Source organism: Phoxinus phoxinus (genome assembly GCF_949152265.1).
Source record: "Phoxinus phoxinus genome assembly, chromosome: 7".
NCBI lineage: Eukaryota > Metazoa > Chordata > Actinopteri > Cypriniformes > Leuciscidae > Phoxinus > Phoxinus phoxinus.
Window position 1 is genome coordinate 25,553,429 of NC_136882.1, and position 19,432 is coordinate 25,572,860.

The 19,432-nt window shown below is 38.0% G+C and overlaps 2 protein-coding genes across 4 annotated transcripts in view; one reads left to right on the top strand and one right to left on the bottom strand.

Moving 5' to 3' along the window:
• rnf17 (ring finger protein 17) overlaps positions 1–8,888 on the top strand; it is a 50,628-nt gene extending 41,740 nt beyond the window's left edge. For all 3 annotated transcript variants that reach the window (XM_079617624.1, XM_079617626.1, XM_079617625.1), the window contains exons 27-37: positions 672–835; positions 962–1,081; positions 1,792–1,872; positions 1,996–2,118; positions 2,197–2,253; positions 2,380–2,487; positions 4,136–4,259; positions 4,483–4,621; positions 7,686–7,872; positions 8,160–8,257; positions 8,337–8,888. In XM_079617624.1, the coding sequence (XP_079473750.1) occupies positions 672–835; positions 962–1,081; positions 1,792–1,872; positions 1,996–2,118; positions 2,197–2,253; positions 2,380–2,487; positions 4,136–4,259; positions 4,483–4,621; positions 7,686–7,872; positions 8,160–8,255 (1,199 nt within the window). In that variant the 3' untranslated portion in view covers positions 8,256–8,257; positions 8,337–8,888. The remainder of the gene's footprint in view (positions 1–671; positions 836–961; positions 1,082–1,791; positions 1,873–1,995; positions 2,119–2,196; positions 2,254–2,379; positions 2,488–4,135; positions 4,260–4,482; positions 4,622–7,685; positions 7,873–8,159; positions 8,258–8,336) is intronic.
• Positions 8,889–9,389: 501 nt separating this feature from the next.
• On the bottom strand, positions 9,390–18,668 carry cpap (centrosome assembly and centriole elongation protein). Its single transcript, XM_079618328.1, has 15 exons — positions 18,534–18,668; positions 17,091–17,480; positions 16,713–16,827; positions 16,343–16,490; positions 16,164–16,245; positions 14,498–15,815; positions 13,875–13,998; positions 13,535–13,700; positions 13,169–13,423; positions 12,915–12,990; positions 11,965–12,137; positions 11,638–11,778; positions 11,340–11,424; positions 11,123–11,243; positions 9,390–11,029 (listed from the first exon to the last, which is right to left on the bottom strand). Exons 2-15 carry the CDS (start codon positions 17,454–17,456, stop codon positions 10,837–10,839), a joined length of 3,363 nt encoding a protein of 1,120 aa, XP_079474454.1. The 5' UTR covers positions 17,457–17,480; positions 18,534–18,668; the 3' UTR covers positions 9,390–10,836.
• Positions 18,669–19,432: the final 764 nt, after the last annotated feature.

Genomic DNA, 19,432 nt, shown 5'->3' on the forward strand with positions numbered 1-19,432 from the left:
TGTTTGGTTACTGACATTCTTCAAAATATATTTCTTTGTGTTCAGCAGAAGAAATAAATTAATACAGGTTTGAAACAACTTGAGGGTGAGTAAATGATGACAGAATTTTAATTTTAAAGTGAACTATCCCTTTAACCAACACTGCCAATATGATTGCCTGTGTAGAGCTGCCATTCACCAAATTTACCTCTCAGATATTACTAATGAAGAAAAATGGACTGCAAGACATATGACAGCACTCAATGGCCAAGTGATGCGGCACCCAATCATTGGTGTGTTATCACTTGTAGTTTGGTTAGTTTGGTCTGGACTAAACGTTTACATGTTTTTGGTCCGTGTTGTTTATATTTTATTCAAACCACATTAGAGTTCATTTGGAAGTGGACCGAGACCCATCTTTTCTGCAGTCTCGGTTCGCTTCAGGTTTTGCATCAGGGTTCAGATGGCAGCATTCACGCTTATTCAAATTACATCACTAACAGAGCAATCACACTAGGGTTCGTTTTAATTGAAACAAATATGGCGTGTGTGAACATACCCTATGACATAATTCTCAAGCGGAAAAAGATGACCATGGTCATATGTTGTCAAACATGGGCAGGGAACATTTGTTTCTCATGATATGTCCTCTCCTCCCAGTACTAATTTATTTCTTTCTTTCTGCTGTTAAGTGTGCGAGTTTGATCGCTTGAGGGAGCGGCTGCAACAGCACATTAAAACTCTGCCGAGACAGAAGAACTACAACTGGAAAGGAGTTTTGGGCTGTGCTGTCATGGGAACCGACATGTTCTGGTACAGAGGTCAGGTGCAGGAGGTCATTGGAGGACACGTGAAGGTCAGTGCATTACTTCTGTGTGAAAGTGAATTTATTTAAAAATCCCAAATTCGCTGGTAACAAAACAATACAACACAAAGTGTTAAGCCAATTATATTTGATCAGTTTGTGATGTAATTGTTACAGGTCCGATATGTGGATCAGGGACTTGTGGAGAGCATCCCGGTTTGTCACGTGTACCCAAAGGTTCTCTGTGAGGATGTGCCGCAGCTCTGTGTGCCTTGTCAGATAAATGGAGTCATACCGGTACGAGTGTGTGGTCATTTTGAATTTGATCACTTGGAATGTAATCTGGGCAACGTGATCATCCTAGCAGCAGTGCATCCTTTAAACCAGGGAGTTCCCCCAAAAAAACTTGTGACCTAAAAATATTTACTTCAGGTTCCATTCCAGGAGTTTTTAAATTAGTATTTCAATAATCAAACACATTTACGGTTCTTGGCAGTTAATGGTCACATGACAGGAAGGTAAACATGATTTTTTTACTTTTATTAAAATAAAATAAAATCTTTTTACATTGATTTTTATTTATTAGTTTTTAAACAACTCATGGACCTCCAGTGATTCACAAACCCCAGGAAACTGTTTTAACCTTGTAGCTGTGAGAGTTCTACAATTATTTTGTGTATGATCATATTTTATCCCAAAAACCAATAAAAAAACTTGCATAAAGAAAATTAAGCATATTTTAGAGGCGTTTAAAGTGGTTTTGCAATCTGACATTATTTTAATGAATATTCTCACCATGCAAAAATATCTAAATCCTATAAACAGGATGTATTTTATGTATTATACACATTTTGTTTTAATGGTGTTGTGAAATAAGAAAAATAAATTTCTTTCTGAGATTAATCCTTTCATTAGTTCATTAATTTATGTAAAATTCAAAGTAATTCTTTGAATGTGATTTTAAATAGTCTGGTTTTCAGCAAATCATCAGGCTTTAACTGTTACAGATCGGGAAGGGATGGCAGTGGGATGCTGTGGTGCTTATGAAGGAGTTGCTACTTGGGCGTTCAGTCAATGTCTACATTATGGTAAAGTAAATTTACATCTACACCACTTTATGTATCATCAGAACTGTATTAATCACTTATAGGTCAAATCATCATGTGTTGACAAGCAGTCAGCTCTCTCTCATTAAACCTGTTGTTTTGCAGGAACACCCAGAGAATCCATGTGACAGTGTTACGGTAGAGATAATGGTGGATGGCATGGCACTTAGCAAGATAATGGTGCACCACCAATATGCCACTTTTGACACTGCCATCAGCAGCCAAGAGGTCTGATCAGTGGAGAGTAGCGGGAGGGGGTTTGTTTTTCTTGTGTGAAGTGTAGATATTGACAGTGTTTCTTTCCAGGATTATGTGGTTCAGCCTCCTGCACTTGATTTGGATGACTGGGACCTAAACACAGAGGTAGAAGTTTCATTTCTGTTGATGTTGTACAATTCCACAATTTCTGGTGAAATAAATTTCATAGCAATCACTGTTTGCTTACTAAAATTTCTGAGCTGGTTTAGTAGCAGGGTGTTGTGTTTTTAGGGATTGGAGGAGCCCCAGCCTGTTTTAGGGGTTTATAAAGAACTCCAGATTCCTAAAGAAAGAAAACATTTCCCCGCCAAGGTCAAGCATATCCGCACCCCTAATGAGGTATGTGAGCTGATGGGTCTGTTCAAACCTTCCGTCACATGTTTATATCTGGGCTTATTCATCTGACATTCTTTTATGTAGAAGAAAACGCCTTATGAATTTATCGTCTCAAAGTGTTGGTCTTAAATTTGAAGTGCAGCACCAGTACTAGAAGAACCAGTAACATTAGAGAAAATTTGCTGGCAAAAATTGTCCCACGCAGCTTACACAGAGGGTGCTTTCTGTTGGTCAACGTGGCAAATCTGTGACCAACTTGAACCTGTTGTGAAATTAGCATGTAAAAATCTTTCACCCTCGCATGAAATTCCAGATGGAATAGATTCTAGAGGTGGAACGGTACACTGAAGTCACTGTTCGGTTCATACCTCGGTTCAGACATCACGGTTCGGTACGAGTTCGGTACAATGGAGGGAAAAGAAAAAAAAAATGCAGAAGGCAATTATTTTTATTGTGCCTGTCTCAGTCTGTACCAAATACAGTCTCTCCCCTGAGCTAGCTGCGGCAGCCTGCCCTGAAGTGTGTAAAGTAAGATGTAAACAAAATTAGACAATCAGCTATAAAACTGAAAATACAGCATCTCTTATGTGCGGACGCACGAGCGCGAAGGTGCGCGCGGCAAAAATGTCGTCATTGCGGTGTGTGCGGTCATGCGCGTTGGGTGCGGAAGCCCCCATTTTGTGTGGTGGTGTGCAGTGCACAGCTTTTTTTTGTAACTGCGCGCGGGGCTCCGCATCCGAAGATGCACGACTTCAAGCCGAATCTGGCCGATCATGTACATCTCACCGCACCGGCACCCAGTTCTTGCATCTAAATTAGTTGCTTAAATTAACTAAATGAGCCTACAATAGCAGACATAAGCCCTTTAGATGAAAATAAATGGCCATGTTTTATAAAAAGGTTCACAAAACTAAAAAATTTTTTTTAGAAATTACGTAAGATGTTAATTTTGTTGTAGGTTACGTTCTCATATCCATTTTTTTTTTTTCTAATATCACAAGGAATAATCTGGTTTACTGCTTTGCACGATTCTTTTGTAGTGTGGTTTTGGTGTAGCCTACTAAAGTGTACTAAAATAAACATTCACGAGTGTACCTTACTACTTCTCACCGCTGATTCCTGATGGTTTAGAGGACAATTACATGACAAAAACATGGACGTTTTATTATTATTTTAATTTAATACTGTGAAGCTGCTTTGATACAATCTATATTGTGAAAAGCGCTATACAAATATTCTTGACTTGACAATTACACCGAGTCGCACCCTGTCGTTTCAAAGAATAGTACACCGGCGAGCGCGAAGTATAAACGTCCATTTAGGGAGGCGCGCGCGCAGCGGAGGTTTGCAAACCCATAGACAGCGCAAACCTAGCTTAAGGCAGGGCTACAGAACCCACGTTTCTAACAGTAGTTCTGCATTACATTAATTAATTTGCATGCAAGTTTTTATTTATTTTTATACCGTGTGTTCTCCGTGTTAATTTGTGCACCGAACCGTGACGCCTGTACCGATTCGGTTCAATACGAATACATGTACCGTTCCACCCCTAATAGATTCCTATTGAGCTGCAGTACAGCTGTAAATATGGCTGCTGATTTACAGTCACTTACTGTACATTGCTTTCATTGAATCTGATGTGTGCTTGCAGGTGTTCCTGTGTGTGATGGAAAAGTCTCTGAGAAAACTGGAGCAAGGAGAGTGTTTGGAGGAAGCTCTCGAGTGTGTGAATGAGAGTGTTGAAAACCTGAGCCTGCTGACAGACTTCCCCATTGGTGCTTATGTTTGATCACATTGAAATTAACCGTAACCAATTGACTTCAGTGGTACTGTGTGTGTTTGCATACATGCCTTTTGTATAAGTTTATTTGAGAAACTAAAATCTGAGACCATATGTTTTTCATCCCTCGCCTGATGCCTGTGGCTTGTTGGAATTGGCTCCAGCAGCAAACAAGCGATTTGTTGAATGGATGTTTTTCATTGTGTGTTTGTGTGTAGAGTGTCCCTGTCTGGCCGAATACAGTGATGGTAAATATTATCGTGCGAAGCTACTGGGCTTTTCTGAAGTCACTCCCTCTGTCAAGCTCCTTGTGAGACATGTTGATTTTGGCTCGGACGACATTTTACCAGTAAACAAGTAAGTAGATTATACAACTATCGGCATTGCAATATTTTGTGCAGGACCTTTTTGTAAGTGCATTAAGGTCTCGTTCTTGTAGAAATGTAAAAAATATTGCATCAAATCAGTAGTTCTCACCCTTTTTGTCCAAGACCATATTCGAAGGATCCCCCCAAATATTACTAGTACTTCTGCTGTAATGGAAAAATATCATCTTCAAACTTTTTTATACAGAAACTTGGAGTGGATATATATTGAAATTAAAAATAATTACTAAAGTTACATTTCATTAATCACAGAAGTTTAAACAATTGAATGTTCTTCAGGATTTACTCTTTTTATTACCTATGAAATTACATGACTTTTCTAGGTGTTCATTATTACAGGGATTGTTTTTAATGATTTCTTGCTTACAAATAGCTATTTCTACTCTATACAATTGCAATTACAAATGCCCATGGCTTTTTCCATTCTAGAAATTACGCTTTAAATTCTTTTATAGGTTTTTCACTCTTAAAAATAGCTAAATTTTACAAAAATTTGTTTCGTCTTGTTAAATCATTGTCAGCTTAAACAGGGTGGCCGCGGGTCCTTAAAAAGTCTTAAAAAGTCTTATATTACATTTCCTGAAAATAAGGCCTTAAAAAGTATTATTTTGTCTTATTTTCAGATTTGATGGGTCTTAAATATTTTTTCTCATGTCACCGCGAAAATGCAGTCAATCTGTTCAGCCAAATATATTTCTTCCCGGTAGTCTATGCGCTGCATTGTTTATGGTTAGTTCAGAACGTAACCATAGTAACATAGCGTACTGCTCAGCTTTTGATTACGTTAGCGAGTGTAGCCTCTACAGCAACGGTTGATACAGTAGGTAGCTAATATTGCTAGCAACATGGGGAAATGCAAGTTCAATAAAATTTGGCTTGAAAAGAACGAGTATTCTTGGTTAAGGTCAGTACCTGGAAATGCTTACGAAGCATACTGCGTTGTGTGTCGGAAGCAATGTTGTTTTCGTCAACGATGACGATAACGCAATTATTTCGTTGACGCACCTTTTTTTATGACGATAACGTTACGATGACTAGCTAAAAATGGCTCTAAGGTGACTAAAACATGACGAGACGTTTTCGAGTTTTCGTTGACGAGACGAGATGGAACGAAAATGATTATAAGTCTGACGTTCACAATGCATGTCATTTCTGCCTATTTTGCGTGAAATCGGTCTGTTTTGAGCTAAAAAAAAAAAGTATCAGCAATGCCTCATTCTAATCGTTGTTGAACGATGTACGATCAATAATGAAAAAAATCCCATAATGTACGATAATTTCAGAATTGCCCGCAAATCTGAATCTCTCGAAATCTAGATAGAGCGAGCAAGAGCGCGCATGTGTAGCGCGCGCACAGCAGAGAAAGGGAGCGAGAGACCTTGCGTGTGTGTGCTAGTGTGCGTGTGTGTGCCTCGCGAAGCGCATGTAAGGACCCAACCAATCGAATTATTCAGAAAGTCTAGTTTATTATGCAAAGGTTTTAAGGTTAACTGTTGTTTTATGAATTGCAACTTGCTGAAACCTATCAAACCTAAGCCCATTTCCAATACTTTTTAACCTAAATTAATTTATTAAAGACTAGCCTACTTTTTTTCTTTCTTTTTTTTTTTTTTAACTAAAATTGACTAAAACCTTTTTGTGTTTTCGTGGACTAAAACTTGACTAAAACTATCAATTTTATAAGTGACTAAAATGTGACTAAAACTAAAAAGCATTTTCGTCAAAAAGACTAAGACTAAAACTAAAAGGGCTGCCAAAAACTTGGGACAATGGGGATCAGAGCGGTGGAATCGCATGTGCAAAGCAAAAAACACCAAACTCACGTTAAACACACACACATTTATTCACATTTACTTGATTGTAGCATTTGTTCATGGGACCTAAATGTTCTGAAAATATTGTAATAATAAATATAATTTTGGACCGCAATGACATTTTTGTGTTATCTTTTTGCATTACACACATTTCTAAATGTTCTTAAACTCAACTGATTGTCATGTTACCATACTGTTCATTTTGAACAAACATCAGTGTGTTTACTTGGAAAGATTACTGTATATTTACACTTTTGATATGTATTTCCATCATAAGTTTGGTCTTAAATTTTATTTAGATGTGGTATTAAAAAGTCTTAAAAAGTCTTAAATCTAACTTGTTTATTACTGTATACACCCTGTTAAAGAGCCTAAGGGTCCTAGCCCCCGGTTGAGAACCACTGAATTAAAATAACTAAATCATTACAACCCTTTTCAAAATCAAATAACTTAAAGGAACACTCTGACTTTTTGGGACTTTAGCCTATTCACCTTATCCCCCAGAGTTAAATAAGTCCACACATACCTTTTTCATCTCCGTGTGTGCTATAAGTCTGTTTGACGCACCCACCGCTAGCCTAGCTTAGCACAAAGACTGGATGTAAATGGTTGCAGCTAGCATACTAATCCAAATAAGTGACAAAATAACGCAAACATTTTCCTATTTACATGTTGTGATTTGTATAGTCACAGAGTGTACAAAAAACAAAGTCACATGAGACAGACATATTTTAACTGTATAAATACTGGGAACTATATTCTTTGAATATACCGCAGCACCTGAGACGCGCTCTGAACGAACTCTCTGCTCCTCACCACGGCGCATCTCAGGTGCTGCGGTTATCACTCCGCCCAAGTAGCAGTGCTTCGCCTTCAGAGAATATAGTTCCCAGTATTTATACAGTTAAAATATGTCTGTCTCATGTGACTTTGTTTTTTGTACACTCTGTGACTATACAAATCACAACATGTAAATAGGAAAATGTTTGTGTTATTTTGTCACTTATTTGGATTAGTATGCTAGCTGCAACCATTTACATCCAGTCTTTGTGCTAAGCTAGGCTAGCGGTGGGTGCGTCAAACAGACTTATAGCACACACGGAGATGAAAAAGGTATGTGTGGACTTATCTAACTCTGGGAGATAAGGTGAATAGGCTGAAGTCCCAAAAAAGTCGGAGTGTTCCTTTAAAAAAACGTATACATGTGTGTTGTCACTGCAGATTGCGGCAGCTCCCTGCATCCCTCCATCATTATCCCTGTGCAGCGGTTTACGTCAAGTTAGCAGGCTTCAAACCAGCAAACGTGAGCTTGGAGATGGAGCGGATACCTTATCGGCCTGAGTGGACTATGAAAGCCATGCTGGAGATGATTGACCTGTTGAACGGAGAGCTCACTGCGGTGGTCACTGTACGCATCATTCATAGTTGCAGAAATGTGTCCACTTTTACACCAGGCATACCATGTGTTTTTTGGTGACTGGATCATGATCTGATCGCTCTTGGCCACATTTAAAAGTTGGAGTTCACATTCCGTGAAGGTGTAAATGAAACGCTTAAGTTGAATTTAACTTGAGACATTTTAATGCAACTGTATTCTATAAAGGTTTAAAAGGGGACACCTGGTATTAAGATGTGTTTTGGTCAATTGGAAAGCAGTTGCATGAATGTGTAAATCTATCCAAATGTGCAATTCAGGCAACGGAACCACAGCTGACTGTGTTGCTGTATAATGCGAAAGGAACACTTGTCCACAAACGTCTGGTGGAGAAAGGCCTTGCTGATTATGATTAAAGGTAAGTGAGGTTAAATAAATCCCAAAAAATATTAATAATTTGTCTAAACATTTGTGTATCTGTCATGTTTTATTTTCAGTTTCTGTAGGTTGTGGCAGTGACGCTGAGGATCGGCAGTGTTTATAGCTTTTGAAGACAAAACTTATGTTGGTGTAGTAGTTTCTTTTTATGTTAAAGTATTAGGGGGTTTATGCTACTTTATTTGAGCAGTTGTTAATATATTTGGCCAGTTTTATGTTTGTGCAGCTATGCCTCATTTTATGTGAAATATTTGTATTCAAATTTAAGGCTACTTCAAAGTAGCAGAAAGATTTTGTTGATGTTTAAGATCTGTTCAGCAGAGCTCAATAAAAACTCGTATTGACTTTTGCCGGGACACAAGTCTTGTTGTGACTTATTGGCTCACAAGTGTTTGTACTAAATCATAACTGACAATTTTTGCTAATTTTGTAAATCCTTGCACATGTATGGTCAACAAATTATTAAATTGACCTATTGATGTACTTTTATCTTAAGACCACTACCAGAAGCATCCTGAATAAATTTTCACTTAACATTATCTTAAATCACTAACTTTTTCTTCAAAATTAACAAGACTTGAAATAAAAAAATCTATCCTTCCACATACGACTGTGCGTGTCTTGTCATCTGTAAATGGAGAAAAGTTTCTCTGGCTACGTTGCCGCATGTATGGTGTGGGAGTAGCCTAGTTTAGTTGTCACACTGAGTGAGAAAGGTTGACATGGAGCAGCTAAATCTCAAACCTCTGTGGAGTCACCCATTTAAAAAAAAAAGATGAACAAGAGTTCGCTGGCAAAAAGACAATGACTTGAGCTTTTAATAAAATTTTGAAAAAATGGCTTGGCTTTTTGGAGATGGCAGAAACAGGAATTTGAAAAAGTAAAATGCCGTTTTTATCACTCAACAGTGAAGTAAGGTATTTTATTGAATGGATAAATTGCCATGTGTAGCTTTCTAACACCATACTGTCTATAGTTACTGTAGTGTGTTCAGCTAGATGGCTTGAGATCTAAAATGGTTATATCTCTTAAGCCTATTAATGAATGTTTTATGAGCAGTAGGACAACCATATTCACGCAGAGCCAAAGCACAACCAAAACAATGTTCTTTCAGCAAAATGCATGTTTTTATCGCTAGAGGGCCAAAAGTTACATGATGACCCTTAAATTATCTTAATGAACCAAATATGTCCATTTTCTTTCGGAGGAGTTGCATAGAATGATGCTAGTCTAGTAAAAAGTACCAGTGCAGTTAAACTAATTTCTTTATCCTCTTGGTCATAGGGAATTATTTAAAACTCTGATTTATCATAGAATTATCTCATTCTAATTCACAGCTGTGGCCAAAAATATTAGCAGTGACAATTTGTTTCGCAAAGTTTCTGCTTCAGTTATCAGATGCATTTTAAAGAATGGCAAAACACTTTATTGGCCATTTTTTATTTGACTTAAACCCAATTTCTTTAGGCATGACACAAAATGACCAGCTAACATTTCACTAATGTTATCAGCACATGGGAAAGTGTGAATAAGTACTAGTCGGGTGAAATCATCATTCTGATTGGGTCGAGCAGACTAATTGCTGTAAAAGGAGGGAAGAAATGCTTCTGGTCATTGTGTTCTTGTATTAGTAATGGTTACCTCCAAAGAAAGAAATGCTGCCATCATCGCTTTGCATCAAAATTGCCTTGCGCACCTGAAAACCTTTTACTGGATCAGCAAGACCTTCAAAGAGAGTTTAACTGCTGATAAAGCACTCTTTCAACTGTTAGGGACATTTGGAAAATTGTCCTGAGAAGGTAAAAGCTACCATGATTCCTGTCATGCCAACAGTGAAGCTTCTTGAGACCATACATGTGTGGTGTTGCTTATCATCCAAGGGAATGGGCTCACTCACAATTCTGCCCTAAAACACTGCCATGAATAAAGGATGATAAAACGATCCAGGAGAAATTTGGTGATGATCTGTGCATTTTCCAGCACTGTCACAATGCACGCATATAATGAAAGTGGCTCAAAGATTACATTTTTTTAAATCCAAACTCTAAATCTTAATCCCATAGAAAACCTGTGGTCAATCCACAAAAATGGGTAGCCTTCTGTCAGGATTTGTCCCAGAAGCTGATATCCAGCATGCAAGCGTGAATTGCAGAGTGAGGTTATGAAGAAGAAAAAGGATCAACACTAAATGTTTTTGCCAATAAAAGCCTTTAAAAACTTAAGTTACATTGAAAGCAGCTAACTTTGCAAAACAAAATGTATGTCAACTGCCAATACTTTTGGCCAAGACTGTAGTGACCTATTCTATTGATACCCACATTGACTAGGCAATTTATGGTAATTTATTACAAATCACTGAATGGCATCAAGCCTATTTTATTAATTTATTTCTCTAAAAAGTATAATTTAGAACTATACCTTTCACACACAAAACAACATAAAAAGATTATTTTTTTACAGAAATAAATACTTGACACATTTACAAAATGCACATGTTCTTTCACTTAAATTCATTCAAGGCCATGTTTTCCTTCCTTAAAACAGTGTATTGTGGATCATTCATGTCTTAGTGTCCATAATGACATGACCCTGTGCATCTTTTAACCGCACACGTCCTGTTGGGTATTGTGTCTCCTGCCGTCCATCTGAGTAAACGGTTTTAACCGTACCATCTGGATATTCCCGTCTTTTAAAATCTAAGGTGTGGATCTCCCGCTGGCCAGTGTTAAACTGGATCACTTTACTACCATCCCTGAAAGAAAGCATAATAAAAATGCTCTGACTTCAACGTTAGGTGTCTCTTTATTTTAACACACTGAGGTGGAGGGCCATGAGTTGTACTCACGGATTCAGCTGTATTATTGTCCCATCTGTCAGGACACTTTCCTCTCTTCCGTCAGGGTAAAGAGTCTTGACCGTCTGATCAGGGAAAGTGATTTCCTTACGACCATCTGGAAAGTGTTTCTCTAAAATAGGCATGGGGGGAAGATTAAGACTTAAAATGTAGTCTGGACATAATACTGGACCTCTAAATATAAATTTTGAAAGAAATTCAGGCCCACCTGTTTGATTGTTAGGAAACTGAAGCACTTCCATCCCATCAGGGTAGGTGATGTGTGTGGTCTGAGCTTCAGCATAGTAATAAATCTGAAAGAGAATGGCATTAGTATTTTCAATACTAATAGAAAAGCTTTGCTGATTTTAAATTCACTTAGTTTTAATTGTTAACTGTCAAAACACCGTAAAAAAATACAGCATTTTAAATGGATGGAAGAACATGTTTTCACACATAAATGATTGATCACATGGTGTAAACTTAATAAGAGACGGAAACAACACTCTTCAGAGTCCATGCCTCACCACTCTTTGATCAGGCATTGTATGTTTTACATCCCCGTTGAAAAACATGACTTTGACAGTCTGTCCGTCGGCAGAGAGCTCTTTCCTTGTGCCATTTGGAAAAACAACAAGTCGACCTCCATCAGGAAGAACCTTCTCAATCTGAAACACGCATGAATATGAGTAAGACCCTGAATTCCTTTAGAAATTGCATTTTGATAACTTCAGTAATGTGACCATTTCTACACTTCCCTTATGAAAGGGTGTGGTTCAGTTTTGTTTGAAATAACATTCCCTCAATGTCAGTACTATCTGAGCTTTGAATTGGAGCTAAACAAGACATATTACCTTGTCAGACTGCGTGATCTCTTCCTGTTCCTCCTCTGACTGTCCGATGACAGCCGTGTTAATCAGTGGAGCATCATGGTTCCTCATAACCAGTCCATCTGTACACTGGGTTCCCACTGGACTGTGCTCCCTTTTGAAGCTAATACCCTCTTTCATTTGTTCAGGGAAAAAAGCTGTGGCAAAATGTGATTGATTATTTGTGAGTCATGCTACATGGTAATCACACTAGGGTTGGGAATCAAAAATCGATTCCAATTCTAGAATCGGATACTTGTTATAAAATTTTAATTTAGATTCCTCTTATCGATTCCTTTGTGTGCATTTTAATATGACTTTAAACCATTCAAGCGCAAGAATTCTCGCATGGTGTTTTCTGTGCTACACACACAGCCAAAGTGTGTACAGATAGCTGTTTAATATTTTTTCATAAAATTTCTGCTGCCGTCTCTATAATAACGTTGATCAAAAAAATGTACTCGCTGTTCTTGACTGAATAACTTTCGTAACAATATTTGTAATGTACATTTTATTTATAAAGCCCAGTGTTATTTTACAATTGATTAGTGTCTGTACCTAAGTACCTGAAAATCTTTAAACACTGTTTATTTCAATCGTATCTTTGTTCAGTTGTATTTATTTGTGCGATTGCTAATTTGTTTATTTGTCCTTTTTTATTGTTAACTTGTCTTTAATAATGCTTGAAATGTATATTAGTAAGGCTAGTTGTTTTTGCTATGGTATTTTTAAACCAGTCAAAGGTTCCTTCTGTAAGTGTTCTTTAGCCTGTTGATTTTTGTTCATGGTATTCAGCTGCAATGAAATGTTTTGTAATAAGACTTGAATATCATCTACTTTTTAAAATTAGGAATCGATAAGCAGAATCAGATTCATTCAAATCAAAAAGATACCAACCCTAAAGCACACTAATGATGTTGATAAATAATACCTACCCGAGTCTGTGAGAGGAATCTGTGTCTCTGGACTTCCCTTTCTGCTGCTGTTGCTTTTTGCACTCAAGGAGGGACTCTAGACACACAAAAACAGACATACAAAAATGAACATGTTTATACTGTAGTTATATTTAAGTTATTTAAATAAGCAGTCCTCTGGGAATTATTGTTTAGTGTTATGCATGTAAGAGAAAAGCGTTGAATCTACCCGTCTATGTAGGGAAGGACCTTCAGACCTGCCAATCTACACTTACCCTAGAATCTGTACTTTTGGATCCAGTACCAACTCTAATGCTAGACGCAGAGAACCTTCCCTTTTCCTTCTCTTTCTCAGCACTCTTCCACACACTGAGACGCAGTTTCTCCAGTGTCCGCACTTGGTCTCTGAGGGACGCGTTCTCTGCACTCAAAGTGTCTACCTGCTGCCGAAGACGGCTCTGTGTGTTGCTCCATCGAGCCTCTCGTTTGCGCAGATCCTCTTGCAGCACGTTTAATTGCTGCTTTAGAGCCTGATACAGACATAAACCATCACATTTAAAACACATCAAACAATTCATTATAATAACAAATAGTGTGGCGTCCAAATGATACTTTTTCAATAGAAGATAATTAAACCGGACCTGGATCTCATCTCGTTCTTGTTTGTCAGGTCTTGCTCTCACAGTTGCTGCATGCTTTTCAAAAAGCTTCTTTTCACGCTGCAGTTTCTTATTTTCCTCCCTTTTAAACTCCTCCCACTTTGCAATTTCTTCCATCCTCTTCTTTTCAAATTCAGCCCTATCTTTCCTGTATTGGAAAGTGATTTAAGTTTTCAGTTATATTTTTATAAGCATTAAAAAAATAAATGTATATTCATATTGCAAAGGCATTTGCAATTTAGCTGTGAACAATATTGAAATATATATCAAATTACACATTTAGTATTTTGAGTATTTTAAGAAGAAAGGTAAAGGGGCATACTTGAGATTATCTCTGGTTTCCTGGTTCTCCTGCTTTAATTTGACAAGTGACACATTCTCAGATTTGAACCTTTCAATCTCTGTTTCCAGCTCCACCAAACGCTCACGAAGAAGTCTCGATTGAGCTAAAAAAAAATTGTTTCAGGATTTAGTAGGATCATGCAAGTACTGTATGTAACCACTGCATTACATATGTGCACATTCAGAAAAGAAGTTGAGATGTTTTTCCTTAAATGTAATCATGCATGTATCCTACAGTTTAAGACTTTGGGGTTAGTAAGATGTTTAGTAAATAAATTAATACTTTTATTCAGAAAGGATGCATTATATTGATCAAACTTATCCAAATTTAATCTAGCTGTTTTCAACATTGATTATAATAAATATTTCTTAAGCACAATATCAGCATGTTAGAATAATTTCTGGAGGATCATGTGACACTGAAGACATCCCTAGCAAAAATATTTTGTTTTAGTTTTACACAGCATTGGTTATGCTCATTTCTTCATTAGGAAGCAGGTCTGAAGATCTTGCAATGCTAATGATTTAAAATATAAAACATTTCAGAAGACAAATAAGCACATTCAGTAGCTGTATGCAGACAGTCAAAATTTCTACCGTTACCTGTTCCTTCTTCACTGGGCATGTTCTGTGGTTCCTGCGCAGTTACTGGAGGAGAAGGTTTATCCTTTAGCACTGGAAACAGCTTTGATACCAACTGGCATGTTGATGGAGCTTCTTTGTGATTTCCAACTGCATGTGGACTACCACCTACTGGTTTTACCACCTTGGAGAAGGCAACCTTCCTTTTCAGCGCCCTCTCTGATAAGGATTCATCTGCAGGACAGCAGGACTCATCCTCAGGTTCATTCCAGGTATCATCGTCATCAAACTCTAACTGGGCCCTTGATTCTACAAGAGTAGAGTCTCCATTGTTACTTAAATCCCTTTCATCCCCCTCTGGACTGCTGGCTCCGTCCCTGTCTTGATAGGTGCTTTTATCATAAGGCAGAGTGGTGTGCACTTGAAAGCAGTGGCTTATGGGTGGATTGGAGATGTTGGGAAGGGGTTGCAAATCTGAGTTACTGCACAATTTGTTGTCATCCACCTTTTCATCGGTTTCCTTTTCAGAGAACCCTCTCATTAGTTCGTTCGGCCTTGTTCCACTGACATCTCTCTGTATCGCTGTGTTTATAGGAGGCACTGGTACACTATGACCCAACGTGGGACCAGGAGCTACAGTGGGCCCTTGTGCAGATTGATAGGTTGATTTGATGGGTGTGGAGGAGAGACGTCTACGATCTTTGTGAAGTAGGGTGCTGATGAAGGACGAGTTGCTGGAAAAGGATATTTCATCTGCTGCTCTTTCTAGCAACTCAAACTCTCCGAGTTCGGCACATTCAAGCTGGTGATCTTGTTCCCAGCGCTCCCTCCGCTCCGTAAACCACACCTCAAATGAGTTTTCTGCAACACAAGCATTATCCTCCACACGATTACATGCTCTTCCTTTATTGTCGTTTGTTGTAGTGACACTGTTGATCTTCTGCTTGGATAAGGGATAAGGTTTTCGCTGGAACAGAGCTGAGATGGAGCCCATATTCTGACCCTGGTGTGCAACAAGAACATGAGGTTGAACTGTCCTCTTGGTGACTGGTGCTGTAGTTTTATTCTGAGGAAAATTTTCTTTGTTGAGCACAGCAGTCTTGCGTTGGATCACATGGTGTGCTGATTTTGAGCCTTCGGTTTTGTTTACTATGGACTTCCTCTTGGACTTCATCTCCGGGCCTTGGGAAACTTTTGGATTTGGGCACAAGGAGGGATTGGGGTTAGGTGGACTGTTTCTGTGTGATTGTACAGTGGCTTTCCCCCCAGTAAACCTGGCCAGACCTTCTCCTCGTTTAAGAAAGGGTCTCTTTACCTTCATACTTTCAGCTGGAGCATTCTACATAAGTGAATATGAAAAGATGAGACGTGGATATGAAGATAGATAAGGACAATCCACATTAAATAAGAATGTGTAAAAAAAAAAAATGCTACAGATATGCTTTGCACTGCACAGATGATACTTGTATATACTTAATAGTTATAGCTTATCAAACTCTGTTTGGTCACATCTACTGAAAAACTGCTTATAAAGATATTGAGAAAAACATTGCATTTATTACTGATTCCAAACATCATTGACATCATCTCCTCAGTCTTCAGCTGCACACATCATTCTCAACATGAACATTAATTTGTATGTCGTCTAAGGTTTGTACACTAAATAACCTCATGTTCTGTAACTGACCTTGCCCTTCAGTCTCTGGTCTTCCATCTTGAGCTGCTCTTCCAGTATTTCCTCAAATGTTCTCAAACCCGATTTGATAGGTCTAAAACAAATGCACACATAACACGTTAACCAGACTGACACAATACATTTTTCCATTGTCAAAGCAATGTATTCCATCTTGCAGTTTTGAAGTTTACCTGTCCCGTGGCTCTGAGTTACACTCTTTTCTATATAGAGTTTGATCTTCAACCGTTGACTGAAAGGATTCTTCAGAATCAGGATCATTGTCATTATGTCGAGTGTTCAACTCCACCACACTTTGTTCCTGGTTCAACATACTGGTCTCTAGAGCAGCATATGGAGAAAGTTAGTCAAAGCTCCACCTGTCTTGATGGTTGTCGACTATATAAAGTGAAGTTTAGACCAAACAGTGTTATGTATTTTAAAGTGTGATGCAATGCCTTAACAGCTAGGAGGACTCAATGTTGTTGTTCAACCAAGGTTAACTGTACTAAATAAGAGTTCTTAGCATACAGGTGAATGACACATGCACCATAAATCATGTACCTGCAGTATTCTGTGGTTTTCCCAGAAGTCTTTGTGGTTCATGCTGTAATCTAAACAGCTGTTCCTGCTGATGGGTTTTTAGCTGCTCTTGCATGCGATGTTGCATTTGCTTCAGCTGAATAAATACAAGCCATTAAATCATTTACAAAACTAAACCTGAAACATTTAAAACACTGACTAAGCAACACATTAAAAATAAGAAATCTAAATTATTAGAAAAAAGTAAAATACCATCAAGCAATTCTAACAGATCATCCCTTTATCTCCTTGACATATGAGATTAAATTAACTTATTAAAATACCCAAGAAGAAAAGAAGCAGAAATTTATTAAAGCAAGATCTCTGCAAAATTCACAATAATTGTGGACCTTAACTCACCTGTTCAAGCTTAGCTATTAATGGGAGATCCCGTGTGTTTCTTAAAACATCTTGCATACTTTGCATCTCACTGTTTAAAGATGCACCAAACAACTCAGTTTCCCCAAGTGTCTTGCCACTTCCACCTGGACTGCACACATCCAAGCTGGCACAGCTGCTGCTTCGGGAGAAAGGCAACGGGACAAACTGGCAGCTAAAGGAGTCATCAGGATCCTGAACCACCAGACTGCCGCTACTCCGGACTGACCCAGAACCGGCTTCTCCTGGGGAACCGTTTAATATCACCCCAGCGCGGGAGCTATCCGGGATCCACTGAGAGAGGAAGTGTAACTGCCCTTGCTGGAGTCCAGCTGGAGATGGCATCATGATGATGTTGGCCTGATTCAAACCCTAAAAAGGTGGGTTCACAAATGTATATTTAAACTGTTCGTCATGTTAACTTCACTGAGTGCAATTATTCAGACAGAGAGAGAGATAAGAAGATAAGAGAGTACTTTTTTTCTATGGCCTGGTTTCACAGACAGGTCTTAGATAAAGTAAGGATTAAGCCTTTAGTTCTATTAGGACATTTAAGTAGATTTTTTTTTTTTTTTTTACATTTTCCTTAGGAAAAAAATTACTGTCGTGCATCTTGTGACAAAACAATGGCACTGACATATTTTAAGATGTCAGTGCAAGTTGCTTTCAGTTAAAACAGCTCAAACGTGCATTTTAGTCTGGGACTAGGCCTTGTCTGTCATTTGTAGTGGGGTAAGCTGTGCCACCTTTGGTCTACAGAAAGACAAATGGAAAAAACTATTTAATAATGCATAGTCCCATTTCATAGTGTTATTTTGCTGCTGCACACTTTGCATATTTTCATAAACCAGCCTGGAAAGGGTTTAAGTATTTAGAATAATTTAACGTTTTCGAAGAGTAGCCCATTTATAACAGTAATATTATTTCCTGAATGGAAAGCTCATCACTATCAGTTGAGTAAATGGCTCACTTCAACCCACATTTACGTTCTTTTTTTTTTTTGAGAAATGCTTTTACTACTTTAATTATTGGGCATGACCAATTGTTAGAGATGGCTATTACTGCATCAAAATCCATAGCATTTCACTTTTATCCAATTCTGTAGTAACATAAGCTCTCTATTTCACACACAGAAACAACACACTCAATCAAACAATGTAACGTTATGTCTGTCTGTCAGTGCCTCTGAAGCTGCAATTGACATAAATGGAAACTTAATGTACTGAAATAGACTGCCAGTGACGACCAAAATTCTGTCTAGGTTGGTAGGCAGCGCGTTTAAGTTTTAACACTGGTTCTGTTCGGCAATTATACAAGTGTTTTAAGGCACAGAAAGATTTGTAAGCATTTACTAATATAAATCCAATTTTCGATACAATATCATTTTTTAAATTCGTTAAAGAGCTGTGAATGAATATGTCATACCTTGGTCTGGGTTGCCAAGGCGGGTATTTAAAGATTTCAGCAGTTGACGTCTGAACTTTGGTGAGTTTCGAACGATACCGCCATAACAAAGCAAAGCCCGCGAGACAGACGAAAGAAAACGAAAGCACCGGTGCATGATGGGAGCTGCAGTTTTCATATGCTCCTCCCCTCCGTCGTGCATTTCCGCCAGGGAACAATAAAATAAAAAAGGTAAATGCGACTTTTTGTCCCACAATTCCACCTTTAATTTATATAATTTAATTTATTTCCCATCAGAATTGCAAGTTTATCTCGCAATTTGTATAATAAATGAGTAAATTCTTTTCCATACTATTATTATTCATGTGCATTGGAAAATAACCAAGCAAATTATTGTTATTATTATTATTATATCTAATTATTTTTTCATTGAGTAAAACTATTAGCCTACAAGTGGAAGATGAAAGTTCATGAGCTACGTTCAATATTCGATACCACATTTAGGCCTACTTCGTGTAACCTCGATGATGCATGACAACCTTCAAATAGTATTTGATCAGGCTTCGCCTGTTGGACGATTAAAACATCCACGAAGGATGCATTCAAATATTAACAACATAGCAACGAGTAGCCTATACAACCTCAAGACGACGTTAACCCCACAGCAACACCTTGGCAACCAACCGCCAACATGGCCATGCATAGGTAAGCAGCATCATCACACACATTTCTCTCAGAAAATGTCAAAATGCATTTTATATTGTATGCAGTAGGCTATAGTAGGCTAGTTCTATGATTACAATCATGAAACATGCTCACTTATAGAATCTACAGCAGATTGTATAGGCATCAGACAAATACAAATATAAATTTCGAACATAAGGTTTTTACAAAATAATCCTTATCTCTATATTTCTGCT

Bases quoted from the DNA above. Each gene is read 5' to 3' on its own strand.
- cpap (XM_079618328.1), bottom strand. From the start codon at position 17,456: ATGATGCCATCTCCAGCTGGACTCCAGCAAGGGCAGTTACACTTCCTC. The intron at 16,246-16,342 runs GTAAACTTCAAA...CATTTGTTTTAG, and splicing joins AACTCAGAGCCACGGGACAG to ACCTATCAAATCGGGTTTGA. The intron at 11,030-11,122 runs GTGAGTACAACT...GCTTTCTTTCAG, and splicing joins ACAATAATACAGCTGAATCC to GGATGGTAGTAAAGTGATCC.